At 34.3% G+C, this 27,191-nt stretch overlaps 1 protein-coding gene and 1 non-coding gene across 5 annotated transcripts in view; both read right to left on the reverse strand.

Moving 5' to 3' along the window:
- Positions 1 to 20,893: 20,893 nt before the first annotated feature.
- Positions 20,894 to 20,977, reverse strand: TRNAL-UAA. Its single transcript has one exon. It is a non-coding gene; the product is annotated as a tRNA-Leu (tRNA).
- A 3,470-nt stretch (positions 20,978 to 24,447) lies between these two features.
- Positions 24,448 to 27,191, reverse strand: part of LOC100746537 (transcription factor collier) — a 96,479-nt gene continuing 93,735 nt past the window's right edge. For 2 of the 4 annotated variants that reach the window (XR_002946703.2, XM_012385712.3), the window contains one exon: positions 24,448 to 26,725. Coding sequence is in view for 2 of the 4 variants with exons in the window: in XM_012385712.3 (XP_012241135.1) it covers positions 26,613 to 26,725 (113 nt within the window). In the remaining 2 variants the exon portion in view is untranslated. Of the gene's footprint in view, positions 26,740 to 27,191 lie in introns of all 4 variants that reach the window. The other 2 variants (XM_024367692.2, XR_002946702.2) reach the window with 2 other exon arrangements.

Consider the following 27,191-nt stretch of genomic DNA (forward strand, 5'->3'; position numbering starts at 1 on the left):
AATGTAATAATGTAAAAACTTATACACAAATAACGAAAGTAATTATTTGTATATGTGATTGTCTATGAATACGCCTACAGCGTGCTTGAAAAATGACCTGATTTTTACATACATTCTTTTCTATTTACTCAAATTGTTCGAAGATACAGCTGCACGTTCTCTTTATCTTTAATTGTATAGAATATGAAGTTTTTACTATCTCTATCATTTATGAAACAATTTAATAATACCAATAACGTTCGCAGCTAATTTCAGTTTCAATTTTTCCGAAATAGTTAAATATTCAAGAATACCATATCTGAATCGTGGATCAACCGAACCTTTCATCAAGCGACAGGTACACGAAGTAGGGCGTAAAATCACGAACTAACCGTAACTCAGTCATACGTTGAACCCGTAAAACGAGCGTAAATCTATGGACGTTACTACCAAGGTGCTTCATGCCGGGAGTTCTTTTTAATTATTCACCCCCCATATATTTTTTACGTGGATCACGATGCATCGGCATGCTACACGCACGCAAATCCCTTTCGCGACCAGATCAATTGAGAATGCTATTATAAATATTCATCACCCTCGTTATATTTACCCTTCCGTCATTTTGCAGCAATACATAATACCAGTAACGCATAGCGTATGGTTTCCCTTTGTTACGTTCCACAGAAACCTTGTTTGAGAGCTCTGTAACGCCCTCGAAAACACACACCGAAGGTAAGTACTTCAGCCAGAGAGTCGTATGGAATTTAATTCAATCCCCTTGCATTCAGCTCGTGTAGCTGTATAATTTTTCTACATACTGAATGCGCAAGGTATTTGTATACTTATCTGTCTTTTTGTTATTAACGCATGTTATTCTTGCTATAATTTTTCTACTTATTATTACTTTCAAGTTTCTATGGGAAATAAATATTGATAATATTAATTACTAATAACATTTGACTAAAACGATCGTGAATGTTTCAGTAGTATAAAATCACGTGTATCGCGTGTAGTAATACTTGTTTAACTTAGGTAGTCTTTTACGGTCTCCCACAGGTAAATGATTAATGACGTGAAATCAGGCGTTCTCGCAGGCCAAAGTATTGGTTTCTTTGTATTCAGCATTTTTTGTTGCAATTTTTTAATAAAGTTTTTTACGACCCATATTTACACGCCTTTTTAAAACTATTTATAGCCACAGCACGTACTAACGAAGTTTAATCTGAAAAATCTGGGACGCGCCTATGTGGAATATTCTATGGACTATTCTAGATATTAATAATCACGAAAAAGCTTTTACTCTTTTTATAAATCACGTATACTTAACATCAATGATTTTAGAGATTGTAACATACTGCGTTTTAATTATTTTGAAAATAATATGAAGGTAAGTATTTAATAAATATTCAATATGTAAATTATACATAAACATTAAACTACGCTTGCAATGAATTCTCACATAAATGCAGAGTAACTTATTACGATCCGATGAAAGAATATTTTTATATCAAAACTCATTGTATAAAATATCTAAACCATATCCTAAATATATATCTACTACAATATTATAAATAAAATATAATTTTCTATCGATCGCTATAGAATTGCACGACAATCTTCCACGTGTCATACAATATCGAACTTCATAAAACTATAATAATTCGTAAAGCCATCAATCAATACGTATTCTACCTTATGAAAGCAAATCAGTGTTTGATAAAGAAATACCCCATAGAATATCGAGGTAAAACGAATGAATGTGTGGAATGCCGGTAGTCGTATCACAGAAGCGAATGTTGTCGTAAGAGACCTCCGCGATCGTGGAAGCCGGGGAACCTCGAAGATTTATAGGAAAGGGAGAAATATCGATTAAGATCGATCGATCAAGTGATTAAGACGTAAACTCGTTAGGCGGTGTAGATAAACGAAGAACTTGTTTTTTCGAGTTTACCACGTTCCAAGTCCATGGCCACCGTGATGCATTCGTTTTCGTTCGCCAATATCTGTTAAGAAGAGGATTGCCAACGCATAATTTATTGGCATTCCGCGCGAGCGCAATGTTTATTGGCGGTTTTAATGCATTTCGCGGGCAACGCACAATTCTACTGCTTATCTCTGGCCTACCTTTTAAGCGTATACTTCTTCGATGAATAATTCAAACACCCACCTCGTGAACACCAATCACATTCTCAGATGTTCCTTTTTACATTTTCCACGTTATACTTTTCTATTATTATATACATTTTTACACACGCTTTCTCCTATATCTCTATTTTTTTCAATAATTATCTCCTTTCTTATCTCAGGATTAAATTTTATGCTTCTGGTATTATTATTTTCATGTATTAGAATAATTTCGGATTATATCTATTTGTTGTCATTAATGTATGTGAAAAAACGGAACATAAAATGCGTACAGTATATTACTTTCATTCATTATACGTTATGCAATGTTATAATGTGATAATGTGTCAACGTCTGACAAAACCAAGCGTCTGAACGAAACCTATATAGATCTCCAAATACGATTAATCATATTTGCCCGTTGGTCTTTCCGTGCTTAACTGGTGTACCTTAAATTAAGCAATTACATATTGTGGCATTATTAAATTTAACGACCGCTGTAAATCAAGCGTTCAAGGACAAGGGGTAATAAATCTATCTAAAATATATTTTGATGACGTACTCGTTAAATCCTGCGCGTCTTCCAATTGCATTACCTTAAAGAACCATCCAATTACGCGGAGCGTAAGATAGCAGTACAAATCATCGCGCGATTGACGTAAAATCCACTGTGATATTAGGAGTAGGCACGGTGTCGCTAGTATTATCTACCACGTTCATTCTTTTCTTATTTATGGAAGAATGGTGTTTCGTTACGGATTGCATAACGACGTGTGGTACAGTCCTCGTTAATGCTCAGCACGTCGTCCTATTCGGTACCGATTTTATAAATAATCGCAGCCACGTGGGCCGTTGGACCAGGACCAGTCACACCTAGGAGAATAAATAACAATGGTGTCCCATTGAATTCGATCCCCTCCCTGGTTACTCCGGCCCAGCTTGTCCGTTTTCTGCTCGTGGGTGTGAGGTCTTCGAAGGTGCACCATTGGCAGCGAATTCTTTCGCCAAGAAGGATCGTTCGTTTCACCGGTGTTCTCTCTGTTCCCCTTTCTGGTCGAGACCCGCGTGATTTCCAGTGAAAACTGCCCGTCTTTCCCTCGTTAAGTTAATTTGCTTCTGGCTACGGGCCAACTGGACAAGAATCTTCTTCCAGAAACTTCTCAGCGAGTTTCTTGAATTTCCTTAAATTAAGAACTCGTCTTCCAATAAAGGAATTCAATTTCGCGCTCTCGATCTTCCATTCCTCTTCACGTGCGAAGGAGTAGTCTTCTATTTATGGCAATGCATCCAAGTTCTACCCAGTTCTATTACTGTAAACTGTAACACTTTTTTACATATAATGGTCATGTCTATTATAGAGATTCGTAGAAATTGATAAGTAAAATTTAGTTCACGCGATAGCCTTCTTCGAAGCACTATTGATTTTCTACATTTTTTCCAGGAATTAAAGTACTTCGAAATCTACCTTTCTCTGATGAAATAAATTTATTCTATTCTCATGCATTTACTCATTTAAATTTTGTATCATACGTATTTGTTGATTCTATAAGGAAATAGTACGTACTGTTTTCGATCGAAAATTTCCCATTAATTTATATATTATAATAAAATTTATTAAGGAAAATTAATTAAATTACATATACATATGCATTCAGGAGGAAGTCAGAATATACAAAATATCCGAAATTGTTTTCAAGGTAAAACAAATCTATATTTAGCTTTCCTTCCTTTAGTTATGTTCGAAAAAATACGAATTTTATCATTCTTGATAAACGTCATCAATTTCCTTACATTTCCATTCGTATAATATTTATTGCAAGGTATATTACCGTATTGCTTCATGGAAATATCGTAATATGAAATACACATTTATATGTATAAGTCATTCTTATGACTTTATAGTCCACAATTTATCATTTATCGTATTTATTAAAATATTCATACAACCAATCACTATAGTATCAGTTGCCGTATTCTTCATTCAGAATCATCATATGTAATACACTTATCGGAAACGAATTACAGAGTTAATAAATAATATCGTATCTTCGATAGAGCGTATGTAAAGAAATAGAAAGCAAAATCTATGGACCGAATATGACATGATAGAGAGAAGGCGGCTACTCTTTTATTATAGCACGTATGTAGAATATGCGGGAGCGTATCAGCGAATAGCAAGTACAGAGAATTCTATTACCGTTTAGAACGTGGCAGATGGAAGCTCGCCAGTCCGGAATTCGCGATAACGGGGAAGATACAAAAAGAGCGTTCTCTCTCTAAGTTGTATAGGTGAGGAGATAGGTGCGAATATAGGTACATATATATACACCTGTATTCACCTGCGGAGGGAGTCTGCCAGACTGGCGCTTGATAAGCGGTTGTCGAGCGATAAGAGAGAGCGATACACGAGGGTAACGTACTCTGTTTGCGTATGCGCCACAGCCCATTTCATACAGAGAATTTTCGTTGCGAATATAATGTGTAATGATATCGTATTCGCCGGATATACCGCCGATAAGCAGAAAGGGGATTTCCATGATGCGTGCGATATCTGTCGCAAGGTGGGCCGTTATCATCTTTTATATTTTCTGCTTTTATCTCGGAATATTGAGTAATTTAACAATCTGACAAAGATTCGTTTCTGCTCTATCCCAATTGTTGAAATCTTGCAAAATTTATAGAAATATAGAGATAAGGGAAACTTACTCGTGGATATTGAAATAGCGAAGATTTTTATTGAAAAGTAAGAGTTAACGATAGTTAAATATACTTCCATGTACTGAGTTACTAAGTTTGACACTTAAGTAATATAATAATATTTTAATTCCGGAAATAATATTCTAATTAATTTTTTTATCAATTTTTATGCTTATTGATGTACTGCGATATAGTATAATATTTATTAGCTTTCTCTCTATCCGGCTAATTTTTGAAATATTATAAAATCTGCGTTGATACAATGCAAATTTTCTTAATACTGATGTAAAATTCGATTAAAAAATTATTCGTTACTAAGAAGGAAGATACATTGGTTAAACGCAAAATCTAAAAGTTAACGAAACTAAAAAGTTAACTCTTTTCTACGATGTACCAGTCGCTTAAAATGGTTCTGCGTCGATAAAAAATAAGAGAAAGTAAGGAAAAGGCAATCAGAAAGAGGAGAAATGAGGCCGAGGAGAGGATGGAACCTAAAGTGGTCACGGCGAAATACTCTCGGTGGAGTCCAGTGGTATAGTGGTTGGTTAGTAAGCGTGGGTGTAGATGTAGCGAGATTACGCCTGGATTCTCTGAGTCGCGTGGCCTTCTCCCTTCTCCTCTCTGTTAATCTGACAACCATCTCTCTCCTTCTCTGCCGTAACCCTTTTCATTTCTCGGTGCACATTCCGTCTCCCTCAATTTCTCTTCCTCCTATCCGTTTCTCTGTCTTTTTATACCGTATTCGTTTTTTTTCGGTCTTACAGTCTCTCCGACCCTATCTTCCCTTCTTCCACCTTTGTCCCTTTCCCTTTCTTTTTCTTACACCGTTTCATACCTACTACCGCGGCTCGCGTACCTTCTCGCGACGTTGCCCACCATCTCGCGAGCATAAAATACAGTCAGGAATTTTAATAAGCCCGCCATTGTGCCGTGCGGTCCCGGTTCCCACAGATTATTTCGACCCGGCTTAAGACCACTCGCGTTTCGGGTGTAAACGGAACTTTACGGTGCAACGCAACCACCCGCGGTTTTACGCGCTCTCAGGAGTTAGTTAGATTGTCGCAGAATTTTACGACGAGTCAAAAATTTCTGGTTGTAGGTTTTCCCTGCGATTACATCAGCCGTTTAAATATTAAGGAAATTAATCCATAACTGACGGTTAGTTTGTCGCTTAGTGATATCTGTAGAATTCAGTTGGAAAATGCGGATGAATTCTTCCTTGGAATTGGATGTTCAATGTGCGAAGCTCGTGCGAAATAAAATTATGCTTAGCATAGAAATCTCTATTGTTTCCTAAATTATTCCTTTACGTTCTAATCTTCGTTCATTAATCTAAAAAATATAACCCTTCAACATAATTATCGAGATACGTAGGAAGAAAGATATGGAAATGATAGTTTTGTAAGATTATAGATAAGATCAAGGTTTTGAACAAATCTTACAAATGTGCAGTTTGTAAACCATAAAATACCGTGATTGGTGCGTGTTTTCGAGTATTTTGTATATATATTACGTAATACTATATGCTATAATGAAATGCGAAAAATAAAATGTAAAAAGGTTTATCAGTTTTATTGAGCGATTTCACACGCGTATAGCATATAAAAATTAATTCTATGTTCAAATTTCTATCAAACAGAAGGATCGTATCTTGTGACTCAATCGGAGAATTCATTTAAATCCAGGAAACCATGCTATTTCCTGACTTCTGTGGACATTTTTAAAAAGATAATTTTATAAAACTAGTTCATAATTTCGCGTCACTTCGATAGAATAATCGAACAAACGAAATGAACGAAATGAGAAAGGCAATCTCTGAAATGGTTATTTCGTTTAGGTTTATTTTAATTTGCCGAATGCTTTTATCGTATTACCGTTTTATCATGGCGACGAGCGCAAAAAAGGGACGCGAGACAGAACGCGGCGCGTCTGTAGCCGATTCTCCTCTCTCGTTAACAGGCCCACGTTAATGTCAAGTTGGATAGGAAGGAGAAGGCAGTTATGCCATTCCGGAAATGCTGGAATGCCGTTGTGGCGCCAGAACCGTATATCGGCACACGACGAACCGCAAATCAATTTGCACGTCCCCTTCAACCACACCACGCCTCGTCACGTCGTTTCCTCGCAAGATTGAAATCGACGACTACGAGACGGAACCGCGCCGGCTAGTGCTGTCATCGTGATCGCACTTGCACGATGAATAGACCTACACCGGAAGACATATGTGGGACAATCTATGTCACATGGAATTGTAATATATAAAGAAAGACAAATTTTAACCCTTGCCAAAACAAATATTGACGATTAATTTCGGAAAACTTCAAATACGTAGAAAATTACTATGCTGTTGTGATAAGCTATTGTCATCATATAAATAAATTACTTTGTGTTAACATATGTTGACAAATATATCTCACATATTATTAAAGTATATATTCAACATATGAAGGAAAATAACTTCGCGTGCTAAATATTTTGCGTAATTTAAAATAAATACCATTTATAACACTTTTTCTATTTATAACTGTTTTAAGGATATCTCTCTATAATTTCATCTGCATGGAACACAGTACACAGTATATTACGTATGTATGTTACTAATGAAATTGAATATACCGTTATCGCGTACAATTAAAATAACTAAACTGAAGTCAAAATGGTATCCTTAATTCATAAAGTTGCAGAGATATTTTGTAGATCGGTATTGTTTCGTTTTATCCGATACAGCGTTGAATCACGCTGAGCCGTGACAGCGTTACAAATACTTAATGAAACCGATAAAATTACGCGCATTATCGTCGTCATCCGGGAAGCGATGCATCTGTGGTCCGCATGCTGGATGACAAACCCATTCGACGACAAGTGATAATTGCTTTTTTCATCGGGCATGATTTAAGGAAACGACAGTGAGGCCGTGGGTGGTGATTCAGAGGGATGCAGCTGGTCCTGGGGCTTCTGGAATTTTGGACGGAGTTCGTTCGCGTCCATCGATCTCGCCGTTTCGCCTCTTGAATCATCCGAGACAGTAGCTATCGGCAGGAGCCAGGGTCCAACATGAAACAGAAGCACCGTTTCTTCGAATGGGGTTGAGAAAAAAAGGAAGAGCGAGGGCGGATACAAAGTCTGTAAAGAGCAAAATGGAAGGCTCAAATGATTAACCTGCGGCGCCGTAAGAGATCGTAAAGCCCGAGGGCTCGTGATGGGCCTATTCGCCATCAGCCAGGTTTCTCTTCGTCCAACAATCGCCATCAACCAGAACTTTCTTCGTTCAACAGCCTTTGTTCCGATTCTATCTTGGTAAATGTTTCGGTTGGGAGCCGCTGTAGCCAACTGTATCATATTAGTGGCAGTAATTACAAATCATTGGAGAAACTGGAACTGGCCAACCAGCCTTCTCGTCCCATCACACTGGCTTCGTAAAGCTGATTTCTACTCGTACTTTTGCTTCTCTTCGTATCTCTTCGCTGGAGCTTGCGAATATTTTGTCATCTTATGTATTAATTTTGGCGATTGACGATTACCAGTGGAGCAGCGTACGATTCGAAATTAAACAGTGCTATTAATTTTCGGATCTTGCTTCTGTATACTTCAATGTCTGTTAAATTTTTTAGTCGAACAGTGTGTACGTATTTTTAATTATTTCGCAAAAATATTTTTTTACTTTAAATTAATATCATTTGTTTGCCTATTATATATGCATATATCGTATACTTATAAGTATTATTATACACATTTCCATTTCTATTTGTATAAATTCTTTCGTTACGTTTATTCACATTTTGTTTCATAACACGTTCCTGATCTTAATTGATATTTTATCGCTGATTTTAAAAGTAGATTATATTTACATTATGATCGAGAATGTAGATTTATGTCTTTTTGAAATCCATTTAGCAAGAGACTCTAAGTCACACTTCTTCAATATTGATACAAAGTGAGGAAACATTGTTGATTGCGTTAATTATGCTTTTCCTTCCTGTATTGTAAGGAACAGATTCTTTCATTTCCAGTGACTAAGAACGATTAAGATTATTCGTACCGCGTTACGTTAAAAAATGAAAAATTAGTAATAAATTGGAATCAATGTAAAATTCTACATGCCTTCAAGAAGTAACTTACCATCGTTCCGGATTTCTCACGCGATTAAGGACGTAATATGTAAGCAGTGCTTATTATCTAATAATTTTAATTCCATCACGAAATTTACGCTATATTTATTCGAGCTTTTAAGGAACACGTATTTATATTCAATCAGTGTCTATGTTATGGATTTAAGAACTAGTACGCAGCTTACTTCCTAAAACGAATATGAATAATAAAACCATAATCTTATCGTAAACACTGCGCGTAAGAAAAACGAGTTATCTGTCCCGCGTCTACCCAATACCAACCGAACCATCGGATAGATTTGACTTTCTAATTTCGATGGGCAACTATCTTTATGCGTTGAATTGCTTGTTTTCTCCGTTAAAGGAATAGACAGATACAAGTGAATGTATTTGCAAATAGAGTTAGAAACAAGTATGGACTTGGAGAAAAATTGTTAAACATCGAATTCTTTGACAATTTCCTATACAACAAAGTATAAATATTGCTTCCTGTTTACATGTAAACGATCAATTTAATCAATCGTACTCTTGAATACACAAAAGATGTGAAAATAAATAAAGATTCATTACATTTCTGATGTACCTATTGATTACGTTACGATCAGAATGTTTACTTTTTCGTACAATTTCTATTCAATAGGAACATGGATATCCCATGTGTTTTACGTTTTTAATGCCTCTTGTTTATCATTAATATCATCCTAAATCTAGTTTCTGTTTCCAAAGAATGTTGAAGTTTAGCATCTGCAATATATCCTTCGTACCATTTATGGAGTTCTGTCGACGTCGAAACATTGAATGTTTTCCCAATGTTTTGGAGCGATGTTTCATTCGAGGCTGCTTGTACAATACATGCTGGAAGTTTACTATTCCTCCGACACGAAATTCCGTACAGATTTGGTGAGGCATACTTTGTCTCAAGTCATAAATAAAGTCTGATGTACGTGAAATCCTACCTTAGAAGGGTACGTCGTAATTTATATTTTGTATTCGTATGTATTAATTTGTGAACAATGCTATCGTCTGTTTGATTGTATTTCAAACTTTCTCCAAAGTCAAAGTAAAAGTTGAGTGTATCGTCACATATTATATATTATTTTTTAGAGAAAAATTATAAGCAACAATTAGAATAACAAGACATACAACATTACTGGATTATCAATTAAATTGAAATATTGTTGTAAGATTTGTATACCGCGTGAGAATGGTTATTGGAGCGAACTCGACAATCTACAATACGAAATTATTATTACGATAAATTCAGTACCTCGAAGCAAATTAAGCTCTTGTAGGTGAAATGTTTATGTATAAAATTTCCTCGTAAATAAGAGGACTTTCTTTTTTTGGGACTGCTTCAGTTCAGTGAGAAAGCTAAAAACGAAGCAGGATTTATTCGATACACCCTGTGGAATCAATTGTATCATCCAATTATTTTGCTTGTTCGCTGCTACCCACGTGGGTCGCGTTTTTCTCCGCGGAAGCACAAATCGCAGAACGTATTACATTCATTTGGCGATTCAACGGATAAAAATATCTTTCAATATTTGGATATTCCTCGATGATAGAATATAAGAATTGTTAAATCTTAGAACCAATTATATCAACAAATCGAATATCAATCAATAATGAAACTATTTAGTCGTTGGAAAAGTGTATTCGATATATGTGAATTATCTTGATCGAATATCATCTGACGTTTAAATGAAACTAAGTGTCTTTAAAAGATTGCACATGCATCGATCTAACACATTTGAAGTAATCGTGTATTTAAGGGAGATAATTATTCGTCTTACGGTTGATATAGAATCGACCGTGGATATTTCCGAACACCAGAAAGTAAGCAAAACTGACACCTTTCTCGTTCCGTGGTCAACGTAACCTCGTGATTGAGAGTTCTACCGAATTTGGTAAGGACGAGGACCGACCACCACGTAGAAGATCCGAAATGGCCAGTCGCGGCACAGGGCCGTTATCGAGACCCGCTTCTCGAAGAAGCGTCTAACAGAGAAACCCGCGAGAAAAGAAAACAAGACGTATCTCACGATCCGTAAGAACTAAGGCAGAACGATATACCGGGTGTCGTATACCATTAAATAACGGAATAAGATAAAACACACAACCGATAGAGGCTATATACGAGCATATATACTGTCGGCAATAAATATTAGCATATCTCGATAGATATATTTGTACTAAATATCGATATATTTAGCATAAATTGATAGCTTTTCCCTGTTTTTATTTTCTAATTATTTTATTACAAATCTTTTATTTAATCGTATTACATGTTATCCATGTTTTATAACGTAAAATGTTAAACAAAGCAAAATCTGTTATAATTTTTCAGTATGCGTAACCAGTAGGTACCAGTAGGTGTCCTAATACTTCTGGCCGGCAATATACGACGAAGATACAGCGTATCCGCGTGGGAAGATAGCGTCGCAGGTAGGACGGTCGAATTGGTACGTATCGATAGGCCAAGATTCGAGACAAGATCGTGGCGTCGATACAGCCGGATGTACCATACCGAGGGCCCATTAATACGACGTGGTACCGTCTCATAAATACGGTGGCCGATACGAAAAATCACCAACGGCTAACGGCAGAGATGCGAGCCGGTAAATCAATCCCCTTTTCAGCCTCCGGTCACGCTCCCCGATACAAATAGACCGCATTTGTCAGGCTTCACAGAGAAAGAAACGCTCCATCTTTGTTGCCACCGCGGAAAACCGATCGTGCGAGCTACGAAGCTTTCGGTTCCGACGTGACGTTCAATCACTTGCTCCGGCCGTTCTTACGTTCCACCGCTGGATCATATCGCGGGACAATAAAAGCTCCGTTGCCTTTGGTATTTCCTGATTTTTTCTCGATGGAATCTTTCTCGCGGAAAGCTTGAATCGCGATGTTTTGGAAGTATATACCCGTGAGCATATTAGTTATTCGTAACTAGAGGACGGTACATTAAATAAGTTTATGCAGAGTGTGCCAAGAACTTTGAATATCTTGAACATCTTCGTTATTTTTAGAAATCGGACGATTGCAATGTTGGATCGATGCAAATGAGTACCGCGTCGAGCACCTCTTATCATGTAAGACTTGAGCAGCTTCTGGAAAGCAGAAGATGTTTAAGCATAAGCTATTCTACCAGGAATGAATGAAGTTGAAAATAGAAATGAATCTACTAAGAATTCTACAGTATGCTATCTTTAAGAAGTACAAGTGACTTTGAGATCTTTGAAAATCTTCCACCTGCGAAATGTTATGTAATGTAATGATAATATTTTTCATCGCTAAAGTTATTGAGATACCTTACGATATGTATGTACGAGTTTCTATAAAAGTAAATATGTACGTATATGTATAACATATATACTACAAAATAGAAAGTATACAGGAAACAGCTGTAAATGGATTAATTTTTCTTCGTTCTTTCATAAAGGAAAGCTCTATTTCATACAAAGTAAATATCATGTTATTGATAATAATAATTTATAAACTTGTACGTGTTCAGAATAAATCTCTAAATTCAACTTATCCATAGATGGAAATTTATACGAGCAAGTTTTATTCTATATACACAATCACTTTCTACTCTGTTGTAGAATCACCCTGACACTCCCTGTATGTATATTGTATACGTGTGTATATCGTATTCAAATGAACGTCTTGGAACACGCTTTATAGTGCCGCGATTTATCGTGGAGACGCGACCCGGCACACAATCCGTTGTTTGCTCTACTAATTACAACGAAAAGCCATGTCTCGAAACGAAGCTAATTCAAGGTTAATTTACCGTTGTATTTGAACGTATTATTAGATACATATGTGCTGTGTCCAACGATCACGAGCATAGAGCCTATAGCAAGCGCGAAACATTGCTCAACCACTTGAACTTAGAACTCTAAATCTTACTCTGCCATGGTAAGTACATATTGCACATTAGTACTTACGTACATATGTACGTCGAAGGAGATCACGCGAGCAAGACTACGTGTCGTTCAACTTGTAATTACGATTTGTTTTTACGATGACAACTATGTGTGTTTATGCAAAGCTTCTAATCCATGGGGATTCAAAACGACAATATCTTTACAGATAAGCATAATATACGAGAGTATACGCTCTTCCATGTTAAAATACATTGGCATCGTTCCAACTCCTGTTAAAGACTATATAATCTGTTGGCTACCTGTAAACAAATTGGCCACTATGTATAACACGTACTCGACGATTAGTGGATTAAAGAAACTGTCGAAACTATCTTTTTTTTTTCTTTTATTATCTTGGTATTAATATTGTATATTATGTATCGTATGGTACTGTAAGAAGTTCTTTTGCTAAATATTGAAATGTCTTTAAAGAGCGGTTGAGAAACTTTTCGAAGACTTTTCTTTTATCGTACAAATTAGACGTTTCTTTTGTTGCTTTGTTGCGTTTCTCGATTGCTAAAAACGCCTACGCGTGAAGGGATACAAGTAAAGGCAGTTGTCTTTCCTTTTTCAGACACTGAATGATTAGTTTCTATTGTGTATTATAATATCGTCTATGCGAGTTTTGTCACTAATAGATTAAATTGCATTTTTACAACCAGTGAGTATAATGGCCGTTGTATGCAATTTTAAAAATCTATTCAATCGTAATTCTCTTAGCTATTGTGATGCTGAGGATGTAACGCCTTCATTAATTAGGTATAGCGTAGCCTGTTCCAATTTCGAGCACAGAATCATCAATCTAGAGGTTCTAATGTCAATCGCTAACATTCGTTTGAATTTTTTTGAAATTCATATTTTTACATAGATATTTAATTCTTAGAAGAATTCATATTTATTTTTATAGGAAACAGTAGAAAAGTGTTACGATTATTATGTATTCAATATAATCGTTCAAATACGGCTTGAAAGACACATTTCAGAAATATCAGACAAGATATTTTGATAAGAATAAAGTCAGATGTGTGTCCGAACTTTTATCGCGAAAGAATTTAATCGCAAAAGTGTGACAATTTGAACACGTCTGATTTGATGTATCAAAGGATCATAATGATCAAAATCGTAAAGATTCGATTATCAGCGATTTTCTAATCGCGAAGATTACTTACGTTCTATATGTTACGATTCCCAACGCTTCAACTTATAAAGATTTTATCTGTTTCAAATCATTTTTTTTTCTTTCATTTTCCATTTAAACTGTATGCAAAAGTTCAACTGGTAATCAATTTGTAAAAAATACACAAAATACATATTCGCAAAGATGCAATTTGGAAGATATCTTTGAATAAGGTTTTTTCTTACTTCGATACTGAACTTAAACCCAAATTTGTCCCCAATCTTTTTAAAATTTCCTATATATCCTAAACAATTTCTCGATACAAAGAAGCAGGATATTTTGTTGCATGTTGACAGTAATAATGAAGATTCTCAGCCAGAGAGTGGCTGTAAGTCACGTGTAAAAATCTATTGCAAATAAACGAACAAACGTAAAAGAACTGACGTAATAGGTGGAATACATTACTCCTCTTTGAGTAAATTTGTACGAAGAATGTTACGTAGACAGTGACAACGACTGTTATCCTATGGTTTCGATAATTATCCCACTAACGATGTGATTATCTTTCATTATCTCAATTTATTAGTCCAATAATATCAACTAATTTTGTAACATAACGATGGAAGCATTTGTTCATCCAATTAACAATCGTGTTTTTTATGTAACGGTCAATCGGAAATAAAGTAAGAATTTTCAACAGATTGGGTAATTATAGCGTTGTTTCCTTGAGTTCCTGCTAATAAACAAAATTAATACATAAACTATCGTTTGTATCATCGGTGATCCAATAAATATTTCTCAGTGTAACAGTAATATTAACGTTATATAACGTTAACTTGTTGGAAAATATCAAGACATCTAGCATATTTTTATTTAAGCCACTCGAAGCCATTTAAAAACACACTCAAAGATATAAATATTATCATTTTAAGGATAATATTTATTTGGGAAATCAAATCAAAACACCGCTCATGTGTTTAACTTTCACCTGTTTGGCAACTTGTTTAAAATTCTTCAATCTCCCGTATTTATTAAACACAACTTTCTCAGCAATTTTGGTATACATAAGTGGTAAATAAAAACGAAGGTATAATTCACTTATAAATACCATTTATCCGCCTTTTAAATCCATAAACGTGATAACTGCTGAAAGTCCATAACGTTCGAACGATAAATGATGTAAGTGGTAAAATGAACAGAAATGTTTTGCTTTCGTTTCTATCAGAAATCTATGCTTTCGACACTTACGTTATTTATCATTTCAACTCTTCGATTAATGCATTTTCTACTTCAATTCGCATCTTTTTATTCCGAACCAATTTCCTGAAAACCTTATCTCCCTTAATTGCATTAGACTCGTAGCAAAACCAACGGCAAGAACTCTAATTGCGTGAACTGTTGTACGAACTAACACGTCCCTCAACGAGCTCAGACAAACGGAGTTCCAGTGTATGGTAAATTCCAGGGAGGCAGGGTAATTTCGAGAAAAAGTTGGCCTCGAAGAATAATTGATTTCTGATCCATGGTGGAAAGAAAGAGGTCGCGTAACCGGCTGCACGTAATTATAGCCCAACATAGCATCTAGTTTCTCGAAAGAAGGCGTCCCGCCTAGGAGGAAGTTGTGTTTCGCGCTGCCGGACGCGACGCGACGCGACGAGACGAGAGGAAAGGAACGAAACTCGCGGTAAAACGATGTGTGAGGTCTCTTCCACATCCACGTGTGCCTACCGAAACCGGCGCTTTGTTTCGGATTAAGGAACCGCCCAAATCCGTATTGCGTTACGCGGCCGAGGCACGTATAATCACTCTGAAACGTAAAACCAAATTAACGCGGATTCTGACCATTCACTTGCCTGTCACACGGCTATCGTCGTTGGATTTCTTTATCCAATCGTCTCTTTATCAGCCGACCTACGTTCCTCCCTTCGTTATTTCATCATTTCTCTCGCATAAACTCGCTTGTAAGTATAGTGGTTATACAAAATATTGGTATGCCACTGTATTTATTACAGCTAGGATTTTCATGCATTTAAATTTTAATTTAAATCTAAATGGAAAATATGTATAGGATGTATATAATATGTAAAGATATATATAAAATATTCAAAGTAAGATATTCGTCACGATTTTTAGTAGGTGAGACGAGTCTCCATTTAGATTCTATTTCGTTACGCGTATCTATAAAAATGTAAACTCGCGTAAAAGTAGACTTTCAATACTTACATATTAATCGATTAATTAGATCGAAGTATATTAAATTTTATTTCGCTTGGTTACTAGTACTCTCGTATAAAATTTCATATTATGAAAATGAAATACAGCATATGATGGAAGATGCTTCATTGAAAAATAATAGCGTGTGCCAATACTGTTTGTAAACACTATATTGTATATCCTTCATTGATGAAATTTACTTTCACAATATTACTGAGTCGTTTCATCGTACAAGCTGCATCTCTAACATATCGGAAACTTGACAGGAAATTAATGAAAATCATTGTGAGTTTAATCATGCTTTCTCATCTACGGATTATATTTTCTATCTAATATTTATTGATTGATTAGCGATTTAGAACCTGACCAGAATTTAGAATGATACATCGACAGCTTCGTAGTAACAAAAACAAATAGGAATATGAATATAATTAAAAAAAAATAATAGCGTGTGCCAATACTGTTTGTAAACACTATATTGTATATCCTTCATTGATGAAATTTACTTTCACAATATTACTGAGTCGTTTCATCGTACAAGCTGCATCTCTAACATATCGGAAACTTGACAGCAAATTAATGAAAATCATTGTGAGTTTAATCATGCTTTTTCATCTACGGATTATATTTTCTATCTAATATTTATTGATTGATTAGCGATTTAGAACCTGACCAGAATTTAGAATGATACATCGACAGCTTCGTAGTAACAAAAACAAATAGGAATATGAATATAATTACGTCCATATCTCAGTAAAAGTTTAGAACTTGTCATTTATTATATAAATAATTTGTCAAAAATATGCAATTACATAATTGGTTTATAAAGGTATTTTTAATCGCTGTAAAAATAAAATATTCAAGACACATCGTTTGATGATCTTATCAAGCACGCTATATCTTCAAATCTCAATGGATTACTTAGTTTTCCATCTTTTTTTATTATGGCCCGTTGTTATATGTATACTGTGTGCTTTGTTACAGGATACTGTACCGACAGAATAGTCTAAAGATTTATCCAATAAATGTTATTTTTTCAAAATTTGCAATTTATACTATTGTTTATTATTAGGTACTGTCGACCATTAGGTAGGTTTCACGTTTATTCAGTATGGATTTATTTCCGCTTAATGTGTTCAAAGTATAGAATACCCATCAATTAATTACGTTAATTGAACAATTTATATTACAGTTAAACGTGAAATCCATTTCAACACCTAAGAAACAAACACTTGAGAATATTTCGATTTGTCGATGATAAGAACGTAAAAAGTTTTCTTAATTGAGGTAGATAAAATCAATGCGATATTGAGCAAAACATTTGATTGAAATTTAATTGCAACGAAGAGCCGTTTTGATACAATTTTATGTAAATATTCCGTGTTTATGCAAGTTTTGTAATGTTGCAGCAAAGATGTAGTTGTCAAAGAAATCACGTTAATATAACGTGATAAACGATCAATTATAAAACTATATAAATATAAAATATAAACGTACTATATAAATATAAACTATATACGTACATATTGTTGAAAAATTCACTGATACATAAACCAATAATATTATGTAATTATTAGGCATAGAAAATATCCTTTACTTCAAATGTAGCTAATTTATTGCTTTTTAGCATGTTTATAGCATCAAGATGTAATTTTGAAAATAAATGAATCATCTCAATAATGTTCCTGCAACAATGGAATTCTAATATCACATTGACCTACATAATTAATTGGTGAGAATGCTGAGACACATGTCATAATATTGTAATAAAATAAATAATATATATCGTAATAAAGATAGTGTCAATAATTATTAAATGTAATATCAGATTTAAAAAAGAAATACTGATTTTGAAATAAGATACATCTTGATAATCGTAAGAAGTGTGAGATCCGGAAACAAGGCAAGCTATATTGTAAAATTTTAAAATGTTTTAAAATTTTAAAATTTTAATCTGCTCTGTAATGATAAATAAACGTGTTATTATTGTAATTTGAGGAATTCAGAGAATACGTGTTGCCTGGAAATCGGTACTTTGGTATTTCCCTCTTGCATCCGGCTACACAGGTTCCAAAATATCTTCTCCTTCAATTTAAAAAATAAACAGTTTATTTACACTGAATTTTTACCTCAGTAGTGCGTAAAAGTATTAGCACACAGATTCTGTTTTAAAATTCCGTGTAAATCCATAAAGCTTGGAATTCTTTACCTGATATTTTCTTTTCCTTCGTGTAACTTTTAAGCCTAAGATTTAGATATGTTATAATTCATGATCATAAACAACTAAATACAATAAATAATAATTGCAATTAACAGTTGTAAAATCGATACTAGAATCAATTCTACAACCGTTTCAGAATAAATATCATACTAAAAGAATAATGACTCGTAAGAACTGATATAACAATAATCGAAATCTAACGTTAGAGATATTCGCTCCTTATAACATTTATTTAGAATAAAAAATCGATGGAACACCATATCTTCAAAATCTTATCTATGACATTTATATGTAAAATTTAAAATTGGAAATTTGTGCAAATAAGAAACCTTGATGAGAGTCTTTTGTAAGAGAAACCGATCTACGTTATTTTCATAAATTTGCCGTAAATAAATTTCAAATGAATTCGAAACCTATATTTCGATGTATTTAATAAAAATCAAATAAGCAATTATTTTTGTTTAAATATACACAGGAGCGCGCAAGAAATGTTCGTATAATATCACTCTTGTTCAAAGATATATATGAAATTTCATATATATATACATATATATACATTAGATCGATCGCAGGCGAACGTCTCGCGAACGAATTCTTGACACAATGTTATGCGAGAATAACGTTCTTATTAACGAGCCATTTCACGGTTAATTTGTCGTAATTGCCAGGGAAGCGCATTGCGTTTGTTGCGCGAACAGCGGCCCGATTTGACGGCTCGGTATGATTTACGCGCTGGAGATAAAGAGTCTTCGATTAAAGCGCGCCTCCTATCCCGAGGGCGTATTGAGGCGTTTATAATGCAATTACGTTTCGTTTCTGTCCTGACCTTTCCCCGCGGCCTTCTGTGACCAACATTTCCTCTTATCGTGTCATTCGGAACGGGCAACTTTATTGCTCTGCCACGAATCGATGCGTATTACATGCAACTTTTCACGCGCCAACACCACGTTGCAACGAATACGATTAGCAGAACTACTGCTCTGAGTTAACGAGCAATTAATGAATTCTATGAAAATTTCTCTTTCGAAGCGATGAATTATGAAAGAAGCAAGAAGGAATAAATTAATCTCAACGAAGGGTTCGATCACATTCTTCGCTTCGATCAAATCTATTGCGAAATTTTTAATGAAATACATAAATAAATTATAGGACTGAAATGAAACGAATTATTAACGTAATATCCTATATTGTTATATATAGAGATACGGAACTTATATCCTTAATCCTGCCTCGAAGGTTCTTAAAAAATCATTAGCATACAAGTGGAACGGGATGTCATGCATATTAATAATTCTTAATGATTCTTAATATGTATTTTGTTTCTTCTTCTTTTACATTCTTAGATATTTTAAGTAGGTTCTTCCATGGTTTTTTAAAAAGAAGTTTTCTAACGATAGAAGAATACGATTCGTTTAGAAGTTATAAGGATCAGAATTAAAAATCTATTTATCTATATCGCGCAATTTGCCTTACTGCTTTGATTTAGCAATAGCATAGATTAGTGTAACTTTTTAAATTTATTTCATTGACAAATATGTAAAAGAAGATTCGTGGATGTCATCAAATCGTTACAGTTACGTAACATCTTCGACATTTGAAACATTTCGATTTAAAATAACGTTGTGTTTTTGTACTAATAAAATAATATGAATAATCGGTATATACGTTGTAAAGGCAATGCACTGATTTGGACCAAAAGTATTAAAAGTAACTGTACAAATAAGTAGTAATTAAAGATAATGTAAGAAAAAATGAAAATCCTAACATAGAACTACGTTTTCCTTTATTTTATATGGATATCATTTTCTTAAAACACGATGTTATACAGAATTTATTTAATTTATCGTAGTTGTTAAAAAAAATCACAATGTTTTTACAGTTGTTAAAAAGCTTTGCTATCCATTGATCATTTGGAAACCTCTAATTCAATAGCTGCTAACACAGATTTCTTCATACCATTCATTCAACATATATTGTATTATCTACGATCGATAACACTCATATCATTGACCTGATGATTGACCATTGATCTGATGACCTAACCATTGCCCAACAGACAAGATACAGAACATCAATTACATCATTCACTATGGCTTGTATGCGATTGAATGTTACGTCTATTCCTGTGCCTCGTCCGTGTCTCAACTATATACATGCATATGTATATCACGTGTAAACATTGTAGAGATTTCTTTTATCGACATCATTGATCTTCAGTAGTTGAATTTTTGAATATATACATACTTCGCAATTAAAGTTTACAATAAAGTTCGAAGAATTTATACATTATAATATCAATGTAAACTTGTTTTTTATACGTTGCAATTTTATCCAGTGTCCTTATGTTAAAATTGGGATGTATACTACAATAATAGGGATCTTTCTATTATTATAAAATTTACATAATAAAACTTATGTTGGTAAATATAATGAAACATTTGATAATTATATATTTATAATCCATTTATTATCTAAAGTATATTTTCTAAAAAAAAAAAATATTTGCCAGGTGTGGGGTTCGAACCCACGCTCCCAATCGGGAACCAGAACTTAAGTCTGGCGCCTTAGACCGCTCGGCCAACCTGGCGAGTTGATGAACTTGTTTCTCATTACGAAGTATATTATATCAACAATTAATAAATGTTGCTCGTCATTGATCTCTATGTAATATAATAATAGATATATTCGAAAAGAGTTTAATCGTCATTTAATATAATATATTGAACATAACATAAGTCTACAAATAAGTATTTCAATGAATGAAACTGTTATTGATAAGGATTTCTTTTTTTTTCTTTTTCGCTCGTTCATCAAAACGAAGTAAATCCGCAAGAGAGAAAGCTTGATACGATCTCTAATTTATTAATCATGGAATACAGGAAAATAGTTTGTTGCAATTAATACTTAGCTGTCGTTCTCATTGTCGTTGCTATTCCTATTTACAACAAACTTGAATCAGATACCTTTATTTCCGATTTATGAGCTTCTGTCAATCTCGTTTCGTAACTCTTTTGCATTGCTTTTTGAGAAACTCTACTATTTCTGATTACTTGAGATAGCTTTCATTAGTCTTCTAGTATACTTCCTTACATTGATAAGTTAACAATAGCGATTTTTTAAGCAGATGATTTTGAAGTTTACGAATCTCCAAATAACTAGCAGTTTTATCTCTCCTCAGTAATTTCTAACACACATACAGTGGTGTGAAAATGGTTTTAGAACTTCTCTTCGTGCTACGATAGATAAAGAGACATACACAGTACATATATCATGATCTGTAGATCTTTTCTAGGATAACATATCTGCCATAAATTGTAGTATTTTCCCTCTTTCTTTTACAAGGAATTACTAAAGAACAAATATTAATATTCGTACTTCTTTCATTTTTCGTATTTTGCCAATAGTAACAATAAAAATGATTTATCTTGTACTTCCACTGTGTAGTAGATGATCAGCATGTATCACAAGTCAAATAGAACTGATGCTATGGAATCGTTTTCAATATGACATCTTCTTAAACTTGCTAAGAAATCTTTTTATCATAAGTACATTTTATGATAAGCTACACTTAATATTTAATTGATAGAATCGTACGTGAAAGAGTTCTTTAAGTACCTAAATGTTCTTTATTTTTATTGTAACATAAAGGGAATTTCCGGAAGCTTCTTCACGTCACTGTATACTGTATAAGAGGAACAATCAGAAATAGCAAGGAAACATACGTAAGAAGAAGACCGAAGTGCGGTATTAAAAGCAAAGTATACCATAAAGTAGCACAGACTATATAACGACAAACATAGAGAGAAACATGATGTGAACAAAAAGTATAGATATTATGAAAGTAAGGAAGAATTGTTTGAAACAAATAAACGTGGCAAAAATAATAAAAGATATGGCCCTGTTAAAAAATAAATCAAATTGTATTTTTTATTTTATACGAATATATTAAAATATATGTTTACGTTCATAATTCACGATAGTTTAGCTCTTCTCATACTTGTTTTACAAACATCACATACTATTATTATTGCCATCATATTATAAGAGTTGCAGAGAAAAGGAAACTCAATAGCTCAGAATAAGGATTACCGGTAATCAGCAGATGGTAATATTCTCTTCCATCGATAGAAGCACAATACATTGAAAGAGTAGCGTTACTGGGGCTCACAAACAGAATTCAAATGGAGCCGACTCGGCGGAAAAGCAGATCTTATCGTAGTGAACTGTCAGGGGTGCATCACCGGATTGCTCCTATCCCTGCCGGCTCCCAACGGTCCCGGTTCATCCCCTTTGACGCCCGACTCAAATTCTACCCCGATATCGCTCTGACGCAAAAGAGCATACGCAGTAACATGTCAACATACTTCTCGAACCTTTGTAATTGCTATTAATGTGAAAAACGAAACGAAATACGAATTCCTATAAGTTCGAACCGTATCTTTTATTTATTTCTGTTAGAAGATGTTTATGCCCTACGAGAAATATCCATAGTTTAGATGCGTTTCAATTTTTAAACATAATGATCTTGAATTATACGGGTGAACATAATTGTGTGATGAGTATAAATTTGTAGCTTTTCATGTTACTTGAAAATTATTTAGATTCGTATTTATTTTGAAATTTCTTATTATTATTAAGCCTTGTAAAAGAAAATAATTTCTTTCTATTTTGAATTTACTTAGAACGAGGAAAATTTTTTACAGAATTTCCATAAAATTACTCCTTTCGTTTCTCTCTCTCTTTCTTTTCTGAGTGATCTTTCTCTTTTTAGATTTCAATTAGATCGAGCGCGACATGCCTCGTATAGAATTTTATGGGATCGCACGTGCCAAAAAAAAAAAAAAAGTAAGCTGACTGCTCGTGGTGGATTGGTGGGTAGGAAGGACCGTGCTTGTTTGTATCAGAGGATCGAAACAGCTGAGCGAGAAAGCCTATTAGTGTACTGAAATAAAAATGTACAACATAAAGGCACTTCAGCGTTCAACGCTGTTAAATTCTGCTTTATTTTCCACTTATCCAAACGGTCCAATAGCAACGTTAATAATTAATTTAGGAACAGAAAACACTAATTATCGAAACAATAGACATAAAATGAGAAGATTGAGAAAATTGATTTGCAGTTGTATTAATAATTAATCATCGAGCGTGCCGAGTGCACCGAGTGTCGCTATATCGTACAGGAAATAATAGCAAACTGACGGATCCTCAATGAAAGAACGTGTTTTTGTAGGGGTTGGCACGGAAAGAAATATTGCAAGAAGAACGATTTCGTATTGTATCCACGTTGTAACGTTTGCAATGGGACACGTGGCTGCCATACCGCGTGCCACGTGTCGACCAATCTAAATCTAATAACACAAACAGCTTTACAATAACGCGCGCTGTACGCGCCACCGTTTGCTGGCCGAGGTAACAGGACACCATGTGAACTAATCGGACCGAAGTAGTCCTCGAGATCCTGTTTCGCTATTTGTTGATCCCGACGTGGTTTCTCCTGGGAGCTATGCCGATGCTCGCGGCGATTAAGTTGTTATTTCCATGTAATGCGATAATTATGATTAGATTGCTGGTTCTGATGCAATTCTATAATTTGCGAATAGAACGTAGATGAAAGTTTACTTCGCGAAATTAATTTTCGCAAGATTTGATAAACGATTGGAAAAATTGCGAAGGGAACTAAGCTTCCAAAATATGAAATACATACAACTTTTTAAAGTGGACAATTTCATACAGTAATGTACGAAATTCAAAAATCAATTAAACGTAAGAATAATGTTACGATATAAAATGGTAATATTAACTCAGCCAATGAAATAAAAATTGTAATCATTAAGCAAATATATTATTTTATAAAAATACACAATATTTTTTGTGTGTTTCAAAGATAATATTTCGTCATAGGTTTATTAGAAAAATTACTATTATATATTAAAAGTAATAACAATGTGATTACTTGTTTGTTCTTTTTAATAGTTGCTACTATTTAGAAAATTCCATACTAAATTCGCTAAATTAAAGCGACGTAAGGGGAATCACAAATAAATTTCGTATTGTTGATTTTAATTCTCAAAAATGTAAGTTTAATTTATTTTAATATACATCGACGAGTGTTTGTACGCGCGTATACATGCTCATGTGCGTTCGCATGCGTACAAGAACGACGCGCCATGTAAAAGATGATGACATTGTGTGATCGAACGAAAGTGATAATTATTATTATAATCAAGATCACAAGATCACAGAGCGTGGCTTCGGGACAAAGAGCGCGTCTTCCACAATGGAAGTCAGCTTGCCAAGTCGATATGCAAAAAGGAACTTTTTACAATAATAACTTTTAACGACATTCGTTTCAGAAACAAACGATACGGTTTATGCTCGTAAACTGCTGCAAAATCTGAACTAATTGGAGATTTCAATTCTGCAACGGTACATGCTTCGTATACTTTCGTGAGATTCGTTTTCTGTGAAATTAGTTTTGGGCCGGCTTATCGAACGATTCAAATCAACTATACGTTTCTATACAATTGCTACGGACGAATCCAATTTTTAACGTTTTGTCCTAATTCATATCGTTATCCGTGATTTTCCATTCAGACATTCTAATCATCGTTTCTTTCTTTCTTCTTTCTTCATGAATACGAATCAGTATAAATGTACACGTTGGAAGAAACAAGTTTTTTTTTACCGATAGTAGAAATATCAATGGAAAACAGCTGGGAGTATTTATTTATTTATTATTACGATCACGCGGTCGATTTGTCCGTTAAAAGATTGGATCGCCAGCGTATTAATCAATATGAATAAAGCTACGACGCTCTACGATTATTTACATCTATATATAATAATTTTCGCCCTACAATCACGTTAATATCGTTTCGTTGGATTCCTGGAAATAGTTTTTATCTTTTTGTACATCGCAACAATATTTACAAGGAAATTTACAAATTACAAGTTAGACGTTACGCTACCTAGCCGATATTGGTTAGTCTCTTAAAACGTACGGGTAGGAAGATAAAATTTCAAACTCGAAAATGCTTTCTAAAACTATGATGTCTGTTATTCACTGATAAGCGATATGTCCGTCTAGTGGTGTCATTTTTATTTCCTAGACCCTCGTTAGCCTCTTTGCTTGCTTTGATATAAAATTGCTCAGCACCCTGTGAACGTCCCCGCCTGCGTATACTATTGCCTCTTCTGTAACTCTCGAACAACTAGGCGTTTATATCGTTAGAAACATCGTACTACAAAGTTGAAGAAAAACACCTTGAAAATACTTTGTCGCAAGTTTTTTAATAATTTCGTATACGAGAGGAGACGCAGGGCAAAGGAGGTACTCGACTCTATCGATAAGAGTGATCTTTTCGTATCGAGATAGCTAGTTAAAAAATAGCGATATCGGAGACACGAAAAGAGAATAGTCATTCGGCTGCTTTTCAGAAATGCTAATGAATCCTCCAAATTGCCATTTAATTTTACATTCTGTGACAGAATAGAAACCTCGATCCTCGAAACACCGATAAATGGATCGATCGATTATTCAAACCATCATTATTAATTGTAAATTCGATTACTAGAACAACACGTTATGATTCGTTTAAATAATCATGGTTTTACTTACTAAATAGCAATTTGGATGAGTTTCTGTTCCTTCTGTTCAAATAAATGTCAGATCAATTTGTATGTAGAATACAATTTTACGATAAATAATTAGAAATATAAAAGAAATAATTTATTAGTTAAACATTATATCAGATATTTCTTAACAATGAAATGGATGTAATCGATTTCATTCTCTAAAAATTGTATTATACATGTGAACCGAACGACTATGTCAATAGATGAAGAAAACACCCCTATGTGCTTCGATATGTATCATTCCTTAACTTATTCGATCATCATTAATGATAAAACGTTATCGATTTTTGTTTGCTCTGGTTTCGATATACTCTCACACTAAAACTGAATTTATCGCTCAGCTCCGACGAAAATCATTACACAGATGCTTCTCTGCGATGATTTCTTCTTCCGTTACGCGGCAACTGGAGAAAAGATAAAATGCGTGAATCGAGAGGACCAATTTCGATTCAAGAAAGCGATTGTCAATCGCGAATACGATGATTATCAGAATATCCAAATTCGTTGAAATCCTGCGCATCGATGGATGTCGCTTCCGTGAACATATAACCCCTCGATATTTTCGTCGGAGCTTACATCTCGTAACACTATTTGCCGTTCGACGAGAGCAACGGACTGGCGGCGTTTGAATATCCTTGACTGCAGGTGGGCAACATAAATGGATTCATGTTGAATGGTGAACCGACCACTTCTCCTAGTCCTGCAACATACCCACTGTCGGTTATATGTTAGTGTCATTCGCTATAGCTTACAAGTTAAGAAGTAATTAATGAACTGGCGATTCGAAAACATGTCCCTTTTAAATTGTTCTAACATAACTATAAATGTGAAGATCTAACCGAAGCGCAATTATATGTTTAGGAAAAATTGAATCGAAAATATATACGGTCAGTCGCAAGAGATTATGTGCTTACACTCGTCTAATGCTATGTATTAAAAAACAATATAAATTTGGATTATAATATTTGAGTTGATTATAATATTTATAGAAAGAGATTTCTCTTGAATTAAATTCTTTATATTCGTTCAGCATGTTTTTCACGTTATTTTAAAATTACGCCTAAAGAATGTGTTCATTCGTTTGTTTAAAATTTCCTTATTTATCCTCTTGCGCTTGGCAACGAAAATGGAGTTGATTAAACGCGGAGACAGATCAATGCGAGGTC

Source organism: Bombus impatiens, unplaced genomic scaffold, assembly GCF_000188095.3.
Source record: "Bombus impatiens unplaced genomic scaffold, BIMP_2.2 scf_0344, whole genome shotgun sequence".
Lineage (NCBI taxonomy): Eukaryota > Metazoa > Arthropoda > Insecta > Hymenoptera > Apidae > Bombus > Bombus impatiens.